At 46.0% G+C, this 16,041-nt stretch overlaps 1 protein-coding gene across 2 annotated transcripts in view; it reads right to left on the minus strand.

Annotated features, from left to right (window-relative positions):
• Window positions 1-2,570: 2,570 nt before the first annotated feature.
• Window positions 2,571-16,041, minus strand: part of LOC140429714 (inorganic pyrophosphatase-like) — a 70,261-nt gene continuing 56,790 nt past the window's right edge. The window contains exons 8-12 of one of the 2 annotated variants that reach the window (XM_072517045.1): window positions 12,955-13,040; window positions 11,514-11,583; window positions 6,923-6,962; window positions 4,645-4,676; window positions 2,571-3,940 (exon numbers count right to left, since the gene is read on the minus strand). In XM_072517045.1, coding sequence (XP_072373146.1) covers window positions 3,938-3,940; window positions 4,645-4,676; window positions 6,923-6,962; window positions 11,514-11,583; window positions 12,955-13,040 — 231 coding nt within the window. In that variant the 3' untranslated portion in view covers window positions 2,571-3,937. The remainder of the gene's footprint in view (window positions 3,941-4,644; window positions 4,677-6,922; window positions 6,963-11,513; window positions 11,584-12,954; window positions 13,041-16,041) is intronic. The other variant, XM_072517044.1, reaches the window with a different exon arrangement.

Genomic DNA, 16,041 nt, shown 5'->3' on the forward strand with positions numbered 1-16,041 from the left:
AAACCTATGCCCCCCAGTAATTGACCCCTCTACCCTGGGAAAAAGTCTCTGACTATCCACCCTGTCTATGCCCCTCATAATTTTGTAGACCTAAATTTTGTAGATCCCCCTCTACCTCCCTTTTTGAATAGCGGAGTTATATTAGCTCCCATCTATAGGAACCATTCCAGAGTGCAAAGAATTTTGGAAATTGACTACCAATGGATCTATTATTTCTTGGTCTGCTTCCTTAAGTACTCTAGGATGCAGATTATCAGTCTCTGGAGATTTATCCACCTTCAATCCCATTAATTTCCCCAAAACCATTTCTCTACTAATACTAATTTCCTTCAGCTCCTCACTAAAACTTGTATTTCTTTGAATTTACAGTACATTATTCATATTTTCCTTTGTGAAGACAGAATTGGTCACAAAATTCCAGTTGAGGCTGAACCCGTTTTTTTATTTCAAGCTTTACCTTAGCTCCCTTGCGTTTGTACACTATTCCTTAATTTATAAAACCCAGAATCCATTATGCTTTATCACTTTCTCAACCTATCCTGTCACCTTTTATGATTTGTATACCCCAGGTACCTTGTTCCTACTACATCCCCTTTTAAATTGTATCTTTAATCCCCTCCGCCACTGAAGGTGGGCAGAGATCATGTTTTGCCCTGTTAATCTGTTTGTCTGTAAACAATATATCTCACAAACTAATAAATGGATTCCAAGTAAATTTGGAATAGATAAGGATATGACCCAAGGAAGAACTGATTAGATTTTAGCAAAGATGCAGATCCAGATCCTGGAATCTTTTAAAAGAATGTCTCGGTCATTAATATAGATTAAGAAAACTATCCTTATAAACCATTATGGGAAATTTATCCCCAACCTAGCCACCTTACCGGCATTCCTGCACGCATGGACAAAGTTATCATGACTTTAAACTTTGTGGACACCTTGCCCATATCCGCTTAGCAAATCCAGGCATGGATTAGAAGGACCGCATGCTGGCAAAGGAATAACACGTGATCCTAACCAGCAGAATTCAAAGGACACAGAGGTTCTAAAGCCCTGCCAAGCTGAACACCAAGAATTCAGCGTGGAAGACGCTCCTGTGGGGAACCCATGCCAGCACTCAATCTTGAAGCTACACAGCAGCCACCCATGAGTCTCCAAAATGAAGATGCTCGCAAGGAGCTACGGTGCCCCAGGCTTGACCCTGACATTGAAAATCTGGTAAAACAGTGCCCATCTTGTCAGGAAAATCAGAAGCTCCCACCATCGGCCTCGCTACACCCTTGGGGATGGGCAGGAAGGCCTGGGTACAGGTACACAGGCTTCGCCAGGCTGTTCATGGGGTCAATGTTTTTAATCTTAGTCAATGCCCATTCTAAATGGATGGACATACATTGGATGTCCTTCACGACTTCCACCACTACCACAGAGAAACTCCGGCAGCCATTTTGTACCGATGGGATACTGGAGGCCCTGTTTCTAACAACGGGACCCCCTTCACCAGTGGAGAAATCCAGGTGTTCGTGAAATCCAACTGGAAGAAACACATCCGAATGACACTGTACCACCCATCTTCCAACTCCTGGTTGAACAGGTGATCCAAAGCGACATAAACAAACAGATCTCTGACATGCTCGACGCCAAACTGCATTGGTTCCTCTTCAATTACAGGGCCATGCCACACACCATAGCAGGTATTGTATCAGAGGAATTGATGATGGGCCGTCGCCTCCAGACCAAACTCATTCAAAACAAGAGACCCAGAAAAAGAATTATGACATCCAACGATCCAATGAAGGCCTGACACCCCGCGCCAGATCTCCGCGAGGCTAGTGCGAAAACAAGTCAACGTGAAATGTGCTTGGATCAATGTGGAGGGAAGGTGTCGGGGCTCACCTGAATAATGCCTAGGACTGCCTCTAAGTTCAGGATGGAGGCCGCCAGCAACATGGACCTCTGAACATCACAGCAGGGGGTCGGCAGTGTGCATACAAGTGAACCTTCTAGAGTTGGTGTCCTGAAGGAGGCCCATCTTCCAGCCTCAGAATGCCCCTGGTGATTCATCTTCATTCTCAGAGTGCTTCCAGTACCTATCTTCGTTTTTTGGAGGCCTTCAATAATGGGTCAGTGATGTCAGGTGCCTTTTCAATTTGGCATCTGTCGCCGGACTACGTGCCATCAGGCTTGCCCCACCACTGGATGGCATAACGCACCCAGGTGCATAATTGATGAGGTCAAGACCAGATGATTTGGCATGTTTTCCCACCAACCTCCAGAGCTGGAAACACACTCCACCTTCCCATTCCAGCCCAGCACTTAAGTCTCAAAATGGGAGAATTCTGCCCAACATCTCTAAAGTCGTACTCCATCAGCATGACAGTGAAATGGCAGCCTAGGCTGTATGAGTTGGGAGGGGGGGTTAGGAGGAGATAGGGGGTGGGTGTGCGAGGGAAGCACGTTTCCTTTGAATCAGTTGGAAAAACTTCAGACAGCCAAGCTCATTTTGTTTCATTTAAAACTTGATGAAATTAACCAAGTTGTGTGATGGAAACAAACATCAGGACAAACAAACATCAGGTTCAGGCATTTATTACAGAATTTGGCATCAGCTTTTAAATATCTGCATTTAACAAAGGAGGTGCACAAATTACTAGTTCAAAACAAGCCTTTGATATTGTACATTTATACTGCCAAGTGCTGATCAAAACAAAATTCTTCAGAAGCAAAGTTCATTTAAGGGCAAGATTTAGTTGATATGAGGTTAATTTAAAATTACTCTATTCTTTTTCTCCTCACTCTGTGGGCAATTTTGACTATTTGATCAACCAAACATTATAACTCTCCCCCAATTTTAATTCATGTTGACTTCAATGGAACAATGAAGCTGATCCAGTATTGCCTCTTGTACATAACCGCCCAAAGCCAAAATTACACCCTCTTCATATTCTGATGTGAAGTAGACTTGTTTCTCTTTAATTGAGCAGATGAACGGACCTGTTTTACATCAGGAGTGGGAATAGATTGGGCAACTGGGAAAAGCGATATTGAGAGTCCATGCCTGTGGTTAAATCTCTGTCCTGCTGTGAAGGTATGAAAATCACTTCCATGCTGCTTGAATTGCTCAGCTTACTGATTTCACAATGGGTGTGAAGGCAAGGCACACCTGAATTCCTGGTAACAGGAACACCAGTTACTAACGTCTGCATGTCAAATTAACCCTTGCATAAACTTGGATGTAAATGTCACTACAGTCCCAATGGATCATAGGCTGCTTTCCCCTTGGAGGGCTGACTGGTGGAGATTTAACCTGAGGGTCACCACACCCTCAGGCGAGGGGCAAGGTTGAGAAGGTGGGGCCTTCATGAATAACCTCAGCTGGTACGGGAATTGAACCCGCGCTGTCGGTGCCGATCCGCATCACGAACCAGCCATCCAGCCGACTGAGCTAACAGAAACAATATCAAAACAAGAACCAGAAAAGGTCATTAAAGTAAAATGTGTTTGGTGATTGCATGGTATTTTAAAGCCATTCTCAACTCAGCTTTTGACTGGGACAATGAAAAATGAATCAATTATTTTTTCAATTTACTACCACAGAGAAATTCAGGATCAATAACATGAGAAAAATAATTACTTAACATGACATTTTGGAAGTATGAAAAGAGTAAGAAATCAATCTTTTACAAATAGTATCCACACACAGGTCGGTCAATACCTCTCTCAACAGTTTGCACCACTGCGCCTTTCGATCATCAAGCATTAAGCAATGACTGATTCCAATCAAGACTTTTTCTTCAGGATTCTGCAGAACAGTATCGCTGATCAATTTCACGCATTTACGGTTTTACACAATTCGGATGATCAGTTTTGAAAGTAAAACAGAATTTGTCTTTCACGTGGCAATGTGGTCAACATTCATTTGTGAGGAAGTGCCACTTGTTCACTGGAGAAAGAGAGAAAGCTATGTAAGATCATTTCTGTCACTCAAAATACCGGGTAGTGTGCCTGACATTAATTCTTAGATTCCTTTTGAGGATTTCAATAGTATTTGTTTGCTAAGGGCAGATATCTACCAAGTAGCCATATTGAAACATTGCTCATCTTCCCCTTGCTTGTTTCTTCAAATCCTACTACTGCCATCTTATGGTGGGCGTGTGCTATGTAGTAATGAATTTACAAGTACATTCTTCACACAAAGCTGGAATCAAGGTATTTAATTCCTCTACTGTGCAATGTGGAGAGCAGAGAGGACATTCATTCCACAAATTGTGCACTGCCACTACATAAATCTTGCAGTACATATTGCAACACTGGAGCTGTGCAACTGGCATTGCTAATTGTATACTCCAAATTCTATAAAGTGTTGCTAGGCAGACAGATGACTTTTGCTGCCTTAGTACAGAAGTCCCTAAACTGGAAGATATGAGAATTGCAACGAGGTTATCGGTAAGCCCAAGGAGCACAGGCTGGGATAAGAGCAAAGTGGCAAAGTCCACCGACTCTGCCTCTAGCAGCAACTCTCTGGTGCACATCCTCACATCGACACCATGATGTACAATACTGGAACCACTAGTTGCAGTTAAAAGATTGTTAAAAAGCACACAATTTATTGATATACATGAACAAATATGCAACATGAGAGCACACTTCCATTCGCTTCTTCATCCAAAACATTGAAGCTTGAAAGAGAAAGAAGAAAAAAAAAAACATGTAGTTGAGCATACTCAGTTGAGGCGGAGTGTTCCCATTTTCACTGTTAAAATTGAAACCTTTACTCTGCTGGTGCTGGTGAATATCTGCCCCATGTGGAAATGAGCCATACAGATCGGTTAGGCCCTAACTTCACATATGGTTCAGAAAGTATGTTGCGGTAAAATTCTGACCAGACCACCAAAGAATCATCGAATGATCCAGCACAGAAGGTGGTTGCATGGTCTAGTGTGCCTGTGCCAGCTCTTTGAAAGAGCTACCCAATTAGTTCCAGTCCCTGCTTTTATCCCAAAGTTCTGAGATTTCTTCTCCTTCAAGTATTTATCCAATTCCCTTTTGAAAGTTATTATCGAATCTGCTTTCACCACAATTTCAGATCAAAACAGCTCGCTGTGTAAAAAGAATGTTTCCTCATGTCGCTCTTGTACTTTTGCCAATTAACATAAATATGTGTCCTCTGGTTACCAACCTTTCTGTTGTGATTTTGAACATCGGCATCAAATCTCTTAACCTTCTCTGCTGTAAGGAAAACAGCCCCAGTTTCTCTCGTCTGTGCACCCACTGGAAAGCCTCGACATCCTTTCTAATGTCTGGTGCCCAGAACTGGCTACGATACTCCGACCGATCAGTATTCTTTCAAGGTTTAGAACAATGTTATTGCTTTTGTTCTCTCCAAGGATCCCGTAACTTTCTTAAAAGCTTTCTCAATTTGTCCTGCCACCTTATTTGTATACGTACACTGCTCAGGTCTTGAACCCCCTTTGAAGTGGTGCCATTTACTTTACGTTGCCTCTCCTCAATCTTCCCTCCAAAATAAATGAACTCATACTTTTCCATGCTAAATTTCTTCTGCCATGCTCCCCCCCCCCCTCCAAATTTCACAAGCTTGTGTCTATGTCCTCCTGAAAGCTGTTTCTATTCCTCTCCTCAGTCACCACTCTTTACTATATTTACGATTCCCACGTCACCAGCAAACTTTGAAAGTTTGCCCAATACACTCAGGTCCAGGCCATTAAAATACATCAAAAAAGGCAGTGGTCCTGATACCACTCCTTTGAATTCTAAAATGGTTTCATACAGTTCTGCTAAGCCTGAGAATGTTAACATCCTTACCCATCCAACAAACTACATTCTTCATGGAAGACTAGCAAATAGGATGCGCTCAGGTTACCCCTTCCCAAGGCTCATGGTCATGTCTCCAGCATTCCTTTACAATTAGGCCTTGATTTTTGTGGTGCCAATGATACTGCCAATAGCCTGTCTGAATCTGGATGTTGCTGCCTCTTGCGCCTTGCCAGAGTTCCAGGAGTTGCAGAGGCAACCACATGCATAATGCAAACACAGTAGTGTAAGAAGATATTGGAAGAAAGCGTTAAATGAAAAGATGTAAAGGCACAAGGAGAAAGGCAGTTAGAAAAATGTAGAAATGGATGAGAGAATCAGAAATGAAGTGCAGCGGAAGAGTTAAGTGGGTGAGGAAAGCTATGCCCAGAAGTGAAGAGGTGAAACAGACAGAAAGGGGACAGAGATGTAGACAGACAGATATGGAGGGGAGAGAGATCAATACAAATGGAAGGATTGAGGGACAGGAATAATTGAAGAGCATAAAGAGATGGAAATAGAGGAGGAAACACAGATAGAAGTGAGTGAGGGACAGAGGTCAGGGAGAAATGAACGACCCACAAATGACAAATTCAAAATGGCAAAACAGATTGGGAGTTGGACCTGGTGTTACAGAGAATTTTACAGTGCAGAAACAGGTCATTTGGCATAGTGGATCTATGCTGGAGTTCATGCTCCATATTCACCTTACTCCATCTCACCGTAATAAAAATCCTTCTATTCCTTTCTCCTTCATGTTCGATTCAAGCTTCCCATCACCACTCGTGAGCATTATGTTAAAACAATTCTTCTGAATTTTCAGGTGATTTTAGCATTTGCACCTTTCTTACTCGGGATAGATCTTGATCTTGTGCAATAGTATAGAACAGTTGATAACGAGTCACCAGCTCATTTGTTGAATTGAATGGAAATGAAAATCAGGGGGATGTAAAATTTGCTGCCAACTCACCATGGCCTGTTTTACAAAGTAACATTTTCCCTCATGTTGATGAAAAGAACTAGCTGCCTGCTTCAAACACCTTTATATTAGTAACATAATCATACATTTGTTCCCAAGGTAAATTCATTGATAAACATCATGATGATATCGTACCGTCATCTGGGATACTGCTTGATTTGACATATTTCGGTGCCTATAAAACAAAATACAATTAACATTTTTCTTGTGTACTGACTCATCCAGTGGATCTGAACCTTTACAGCTGAATGTTGCACTTCTTTTCTTTATTTTTGGATATATTTATCTGCATTCAAATAGTGTACAATGTACGTTGTTTCAATATCTGGAGCCAAGTGTGGGCTGTCAAAGTTAATAATATTAAAACCAAGTCATCACACTCCCTGTCAGCACGGAGCCCCTCCATCGGCAAGTCTTCAGCTATGCCTCCCTCATGACGACACGTAGAAACTGTGTCCTGCAGCCCCAGGTTAAAGCTTCAGAGGAACTCTCAGGAAGTTTGACCCTGAGACATGCAGTGTGCAAGTCCACTGGCATATGGATATGGATGGCACTCATGAACTAAACTCCCAGCTACATACAAAAATCTCCACCGCATTGTGGATATCTTAGAATAGTTAAAGGCAAAGGGAGTAATTCCTGACAAAAAAACCTTAAGTCGAGCTCAAAGGTGGACTCGTGACTAAATATATCGAGCAACTCCTGCATCCAAGTCAGGGCCAAACATAGTGCTTTGCCTTCCCTTAGATTCAATCGATGGACGGGGTTCTGGGAGGTGCTTGCTCTACTCAACAAGAATTCATCACATCAGGCAACAAAGAAAAAGAAGTTTTTAAACTCTTTGTTTCATGAGCTGGAATGTCAGGACCATTTGCACTGGATTGACAGCTGCTCCATAATGTGTGCTAAACAGCTGTGATCAACATGGAACTTGGTAGGCTGAACATTGACAAAGTTTCCCTACAAAGGGCCAGGCTCACCAAGAGCGGATCACTGAAAGAAAAACATTCCACAGGCAGGGAAACATTGTCAGGGTAAGAGTTCTGAGGAAACATGTGAGTAAGGCCTAGGCTTCATGCAAGAAACTGCCTGTTCATGATGATAGAACTCCCACAAATGGTTCAGAATGTGTTCTCTCCATCCATCCTTTAATTCAAACAGGGTCAGTTAGAATATAGAACATATAGTGCAGAAGCAGGCCATTCGGCCCATCGAGTCTGCATCGACCCATTTAAGCCCTCACTTCCACCCTATCCCCGTAACCCAATAACCCCTCCTAACATTTTTGGTCACTAAGGGCAATTTATCATGGCCAATCCATCTAACTTGCACGTCTTTGGACTGTGGGAGGAAATCAGAGTACCCGGAGGAAACCCACGCAGACAAGGGGAGAACGTGCAGACTCCGCACAGACAGTGACTCAGCGGGGAATCAAACCTGGGACCCGGGCACTGTGAAGCTACAGTGCTATCCACTTGTGCTACCGTGCTGCCCACATTTAATCTCAGGAGTATCTATCCTCCACTACAGAGGCAAAACACCAGCTCTATAAGGAGCTTGATATTGCTATCAGCAAAATTCTGAAGTCAGAACATCTTTCCTATGGAGGGATTTCAATGCAAAAGTGGGCACAGAGCATGTCCTGCTTTCGATATTATGGCTTCGGGAAGTTAAATTAGAATATACAGAGACTACTTGAGTTTTTCTATTACCACAAACCTTGTGTAACTCACAACTTTTTTCACGTGTCCTGAAGATAATCAAGATCAGAGCACTGGCACTAGTTGGATTTGATCATCACCAAATGTGATCCTCCAAATAGAATTCCCAATACACACAGCTACCACAGTGCTGACTAATCCAGGTCATGGGTGCGATGTGACACCCATAAACAGAGACCCGTTTTGACCGCGTACAGCGGGGTGTTTCTTAGCGTCTGCAGCGCAGCGAGCGCCCCCGCTATCAAACAGAACTCCTTTTTTGGCCTCAGTGAGGAACGCCCCACCCAGGCTCACTTACCTCACTTCCTGCACTGACAAGGTGAGCTCGTGCAGGAAGAATTTGGGGCTCCATTTTTAAATGCCACCCTGATCTCTCGACCCCCTCGGACTCCCCAGCGTGGCCCCCCGACCCCCCCAATGCCCCAAACCACCGCTTGCCAGGTGCTCGACCCCCTCTCACACCACCTCATAAGGGCAGGGCACCTCGGGGCCCGATCCCTAGCACGGGCAACCTGGCACCCCTGTACCGTGACATTGCCAGCCTGACACCCTGGCAATGTCCCTGCCAATCTGGAAGTGCCACCCAGGGTCCCCACATGGCATTGCCAAGATTCCAGCCTGGCAGTACCAAGGTACCTGGGTGCCAGCGGGAGTGCCAGGGTACCACCCTTCCCAGGGTTGGACCACCTGGGGCCATCAATGGCCTGGGGTACCCTCCCCCAAGGTGCCGTTATTCCATGTCCACATTTGGACCAGTGCTAAACGGCACCATGGCGAGGTCGCCCAGGCGTGGGTGCTTGTTCCCGGGCCTCAGGAAAATTGGACGGCAACATATTTAAATGAGCCTAATGGCTCACTTAAATATGCAAATCTGGATCTCATCCAGCAAGAGGTCTTGCTGAGATATTCTGAGCGTCACAAATCTCGCAAGAGGCCTCTTGCAAGATTTGACAGCCTCAACACGTCACCGAGTTGGGTGCGATGAGTCCATTCAATCGCGTCCCACATGTGCACCAGGATTAGGATCTGTGGTAGTCGGGCTACTTTAAGGGGGCGGGCTCCATGTATCATGTGGCTGGCTTGGGCCAACCGTGTGGGGCTCTGGGAGCCAGACCCCGGGCAATATGGACCTGGATGCCGAAGCGTTAAGACCTGTTGTATAGTGTTCTGTGCCTGGTACTTAACTGCTTTTGCCTTTCATCAATAAACCCTTACTTTAACTACTGGAAGCCTCCAGTGTGTGACTCAAGCCACCGCAGGATGCAACTTTTGAAGTTTCTGAATTTGAAGCAGAAATATCATCCTCGTGTCAATGTCAGTCACACCAACAGTTCCACAACTTGATAGAACAGGCAATCTCCAGCATTCCCACATAGAGTGCTGAAGTCAAATGGAACATACTTTGAGATACCAGAAGCAATACGGCACTCTCAACGTTTGGGAAGGAAAAGCACAAGGTGCTGACTGGTTCGAGGTTAACATCACTGGGAGCGGCATCATCACAAGGAGGGCAGTTGTTTTAAGGGGGAGGCCCAGGAGTGGACAACAATCAGCATGGTCAGCATTGCCTGCATCCCAAATTTTATAAAGCATGAGAAGTGTGGGTGAAGGTTTGAAGAGTCAGAAGGGCAAATTTTCCTAACAGGTGTAAGCCTGACTGGAAGTGGTTAATGTAGCGAATCACACTCACCTGCACGGCACTGACATACATTCTGGGTTGAGTTAATTTTAATTTAATGGGCAAGTACCACACAGGAAAAGCCTGTGATTGATAGCATGACCAGTGGGGGAGAGGAAGCATTGCAACTTTACTGAAATATTTAATGTAGATGAGAACTGCCTGCTCCCTTCAGCACCAGACCCACAAAGTGAACTGACATCTGGCATTTGTGATTTCCAACCCAATTTTCTGGTTGTTGATGCCCATTATACACTCAAACATTGAACATGAACATGAACATTCAGAAGGTCTGACCCATAATCTCTATGCACCAGATGATGCTGACATCTATTAGCCAATTTCTGAGAACTGCTGCAGAGAAGATGGAGTGTCTGCGAGTTAGAAAGACTTCACCACCAAAATATACTTGTTAGTTATTCAGAATCTAAACTAATCTTTGAAAAGAAAAAAAGAGTTTCTCTATCCTTCATGTAGGTGAACAGAATCGCAGACACCTCAACAATCGTTGCAGCCGTAACATTGTCAAATTTCCGACAGCTCTTCACAGGAGAGCTGTAAATAAAATTTGGTGAACCACAGAAGGAAATATTAGGGCAGGTGAGCGAAAGCTTAGTCAAAAAGATAGGTTTTATAAAATGTCGTGAGGGAGTAGAGAGAGGTGGAGAGGCAGAAGGTTTTGGGAGGGTATTCTAGGCAGCTGAAGCCATGGCTACCAATGGTGGAATGATTAAAATTGAGGATGTCCATGGCTGCCCGAGAACATAAATTTCCCCGAGGAGGGGGTGGACGAATTGTGGGATTTGAGGACGTTACAGCTGTAGGAAAGGGTGACACCATGGAGAGATCCCAAAACAAGTATAAGAATTTGAAAATGAAGCCACTGTTTAACTGGGAGCCAATACAGGCCGGCGAGGACAGGGGTGATGGGTGAACTGGACTTGGTGTGAGTGAGGATGCAGGCAGCAAGAGTTGACAGCTGTGGTTTATCTGCAACAAAGCTTTCCCTCCCTTGAGACAGAACGGTAGAGTTGGGGTTACAAGAAGGATTGGCTTTGATGGGCCACATGGCCATTGCTCCTGCCCACAATGTTCCGAAGGTTCTGCCTCTTCATTTCTTAGCCTGGCTCATTTAAGAGCTGGTTAAATTCACCTGCTGTTGCCGATTGATTCAACTTTCTGGGAAATCTAGGACCTTAGCTTCTCAAATTTATTGATAAAGGAATACATCTGAGAGGCGCAATGTTATTGACACTTTCTAAACAAAGCATATAAATAATCTATAACATTACTGCATTACTATGTTCTTTAACAGCCTCCTACTTACCAATTGTACAATCGATTCTGCCTCTTCGTGACTACAACAGAAGGGGCTGTCATGGATTGACACATTTTTGCTAAGGTCAAAAAAAAGGTAATGACTAAATTTGATCCATAAAGTTCGAACAATAACATTTACAAATAGGGTAACAATGATTAATGGTTGAATCATTTTCCATGGTGCTGCCCAGCTCTTAGGAGATCAACCACTCATAGCTTCCTGCTGGTTTGCAAGATTGTGGGGTTATATTCTCAGCGAAGATTGGATATTTTGAATTACCCTGTGCAATATTAAGGAAGGTAAACCTGAAAATAGAAAGAAGTGGAACAATTCAACTGACAGGGGGGGGCCTAACATTGCGATAGTTGCCCAGCCCTTAATTGCGCTAAACTAAGCGACTGATGATATCAAAACCATGTCAAACCCAATTCCAGGGACGGTCAGAAGGAAGCAAGGTCACAAATGGCAGGTCTTGGTTTGAGTTGGGAATTAAGGTATTGCATTGAATTGCATAGAGCTTAGTCAGACTATTCGGCCCATGCCGCATGAACCTCCTCCCCTCCATTCACTTCATCTCATCGTATCAGCCTTCTTTCCTCTTTCAGCTTTTCCATTAGATCCCTACAGTGCAGAAGGAGGCTACTTGGCAAATCTGCACCAACACTCCGAAAGAGCACTCAACCCAGATCCCTTCCCCCACCCACCTCATCCCCATCATCTAACCTGCACATCACTGGACGCTAAAAAGCAATTTAGCATGGCCAATCCATCTAACCTGCACACATCTGTGAACTGGAGGAAACCGGAGCACCCGATGGAAACCCACACAAACACGGGGAAAACGTGTAAACTCCACACAACCGGTCGCCCAAGGCTGGAATCGAGCCAGGGTCCTGGCACTGTGAGGCAGCAGTGCCAACCACCGTGCCGCCACATTTATCATTGTTTACCCTTCAAATCAGTCACCATTTAAGGATTTGGCGGGTGGTTTACAGCCGGATGTTCTTCTGCTGCTAACTCTTCCCATTTATCCAGGAAGGAGACCGGCACCGATTCACACTTGTTTATGTGCAGCAGTGGCTTTGTTCATCTAGCCCTATCAATATATCCTTCAATTCCCCTCTCCCTCATGTACATATCTAGCTGCTTAAGATGTGCCTGTGCTATTTATCTCAATCACTCCTTGAGGTAACAAGATCTACGTTCTTAGCAGCTGTAAAATGTAGCAGGTCAGTTTTCCCTACACATATGGCAATAAAGATGATTCCACATATCAGGAATTAAATTCATGAACAGAAATTAATGCATGTTTACTCGTTTCAGAAGCGACTGTGAGGTGAGCTCATTGGAATACCATACACTCACAAATATATTTAAAGGGTCCTTAAAAATATTCAGCAAGTTTAGAACCCTACCATCATTGTAGTTAAAGATTATTAAAACTCACCAACATATACCACCTCCATCAGTCTTCTTGTTGATTAAAGATTGCCAGTATTGATGAGTATACTTAATCACTCCAATAGCAAAATTCTACAAACAGAATACACGCATCATGTTTATCCATCTGCATGACTCTGAATGGTCAAATTTATCATTAAGATTGTTTAAAAGTGGTTAGGAAAGAGCGACAATAACTCTAAAAGGGAATAATTTCCCCAACTCTTTAGTTTTGACCTGTTTGCAATTAGTTTTGCACAAGAAAATATTATTTAATATTTCCGTTAGCAAACAAAATGAGAAAAATTATTTCCAGTAATTGCCGTTTTTACAATATGACTTTTCTGCGCATATATTAGTTGAGAGCCAGTGCTTCCGTTGCAATTTAACAGGTGTAATTCTCCTAAAAGATTTTTAATGGTGTTCTCTGGTGGGAAACACAGGTGGGTCAGCTCAATCCAGATCGCAGTCAACCAACACGTCAAAATTTATTTGGAGGTTGGGGTGATTTGAGCCGTGAATGAGGTTTGTGGGACCTAAAGACGCCGGCAGGTCTCTTGGGCTGGTCCTGAACCTCTGAAATCAGAGTGCCATTTTTAAAGAGTGCTCCAATCACCATTAACTGCTGCAGCCCCCGACCCACTCCCCAACCCCATCCCGGATCACAGGGAGGCCGCCACCCCACCCTAACCATTGGCAAGACCACTACTCAGAAATACCCTTCAGATCCTACCCCTTGGCAGTGCCAACCTGGCAAACTGCTGTCCAGAGGGGGACAAGGTGGTAGGTACCCTCCCAGCAATTGCTGCCAGGGTGCAGAGGGGGCTCCTTTATGGGGTCTGGGGGTCAGGGGAGCTTGCGTTGGGCTGGAGGGGCTCAGGTTGGGAGTCTCCCTTGGGATGGGGCTCCTTTGGCTGCTCTCTCCATATTCAACCTTTAAAACTCATTAAACAGTTAGTCAGTATGCAAAAATTTAAGTTTTCTCATAATAAAGTGAAAATGTGCGCCACTGTACCCTATATCCTTTAGACTGTCACTCATAAATACACATCCCGATAACAGTGAAAATGTTCTCCCTAAATCCTTTAAATAGTAAGTCAGTATGTGCGGAACAAAGAGTAAAATCCTGTCTGTACCCCTAAACCCTGGGCTGGGGCGGAGAATCCTCGCGAACGGGCCATGCCAGCCCGACGCTGGCACGCGAACTCCGCAGAGCGGAGAATCGGCACCATTGGCGCCGGCGTGGTTGGCGCAGCGCTGGTCGTGGGCTGCTCTATGCGGCCGGCCCGCCAATTCTCCGGCCTGGATGGGCCGAGCGGCCGTAAGAAAAGAGCCGAGTGCAGCCGGCGTCGTTCTAACCTGCTCTGGGCCAGCGGGACCTTGGTGTGGAAGGGTCGGGTGGTGGCCTGGGTGGGGGGGGGGAGGTTCTGACCCCGGGGGGGGGGACCGCCGATGTGGCCTGGCCCGCGATCGGGGCCCACCGATCGGCAGGTCAGCCTCTGTGGCTGGGGGCCTCCTTTCCTACGCACTGGCCCCTGTAGTCCTGCGCCATGTTGCGTCGGGGCCGGCGTGTTGAAGGAGGCCTCTGCGCATGAGCGGATCCGCGGCGCAGTTCGTGCCGGGATCGATAGCTGGAGTGGCGCAAACCGCTCCAGCACCGCGCTGGCCCCCTGTAGGGACCAGAATACGTACTGGGAGCGGCCCGTTCACGCCGTCGTAAAACGCGACAAGCGTTTACGACGGCATGGACTCTCTGCCGCGGGATTGGAGAATCCCGCCCCATATGCCTAGGTTAAAAGTCTGTGAGATGAAGGTGAAAGCTGTGCCTTTAAAGTGGTGGAAACCTTAAGTGGTTTTGACAAATCAATTTCATTGCCTTTTTGAAGTATTGAACGCACTGTGTCTTACTAGGCAACAGAATTTGACCTGGATTGTTTGCATGGAAATTCACACTCCATTGTCTGCTAAAAGCATCATGATTGACAGCTCGCTGGAAATTCAAAGTGATGAATCAGGCTGATTATTTTTGTAGAGCTGCCGGGATCCATGAAGTCAGGGTAGCAGCTGTTTCTCTAACTGCTAAGTTTTAATGAGTTTGCCTCTTTGTTCTCGAGTGCTTCATAGAAAATGAAGAGACAGCTTACAAGGCTGTTCTTTCCTCGAGAACAAAGAGGCAGATGGAGGTCTCTGATGGAGAGTCTGATGGGGTTGGGTCATCCTCATGTGTGCTTGCTGGGGGTGGGGGGGGTGGGAGTTGACCCGTTATTCCTGTGTTGAGGGGGAGAAGGGGAATGCCCCTACTTGTCAGTGGCGGGGGGGGGGGGGGCATGGAACCTCGGTATTGGGCCGCCACCTCAAAATGGTGGCCCGATACCAGGATTCCCCAATGCATAAATTAGCATGGTGAGGGGGAGGGACTCACATACCAGGCACTGCTCCTAGCGCCAGTAGTGATTCTTCGCTGTGGAGGCCAGTAGTGATTCTTCGCTGGCAGGAGCACTTAGGCTCCAGAGCGGAGAATCCTGGCCTAAGTTTCAGATGGGGGACGGGATTCTCCGGTCGTCGGCGCCGAAATCGTGTACGCCCATCGGCCGGAGAATACCCGATTCTGACCAAATCAGGGGTGGCGCAGCTTTCGCGATGCTCTTCCCCCTCCAAAGCCCCTACTTGTCAGGGGGTACTCGCAGAGTACGCAGCGCCACGTTATGACAGCCTCAGGACATTGCCTGAGGCCAGCCTCCTGATGCTCCGCCCCCCGAACGGCCGAGTTCCCGACGGCATGGGTCGCGTGTGGTCTCACCCGTTGGGAACTCGGCGTGGTGGCTGCGGACTCGGTCCAGCGCCGCCACAGTCGGGGGAGGACCCATCCGTGGGCAGGGGGTTACATTATTCAGGGCGCGCGAGCTGGCCGCAGGGGGGGAACTATTTTGCGCACCGGGTCTGCGAGCGGCCTCTGCCATGCACATGCGCGGCCACGGACCCATTAATTCTCCGGGGCATATCGGCAGCTACAGCTGGGTGGTCGATGCTGCCGCCCTGCTAGCCCCCAGCAAAACGGGGAATCGGTGACCGTTTTGCGCCATTTTTTCCCACT

The sequence above is a fragment of the Scyliorhinus torazame genome, chromosome 9, assembly GCF_047496885.1.
Source record: "Scyliorhinus torazame isolate Kashiwa2021f chromosome 9, sScyTor2.1, whole genome shotgun sequence".
NCBI lineage: Eukaryota > Metazoa > Chordata > Chondrichthyes > Carcharhiniformes > Scyliorhinidae > Scyliorhinus > Scyliorhinus torazame.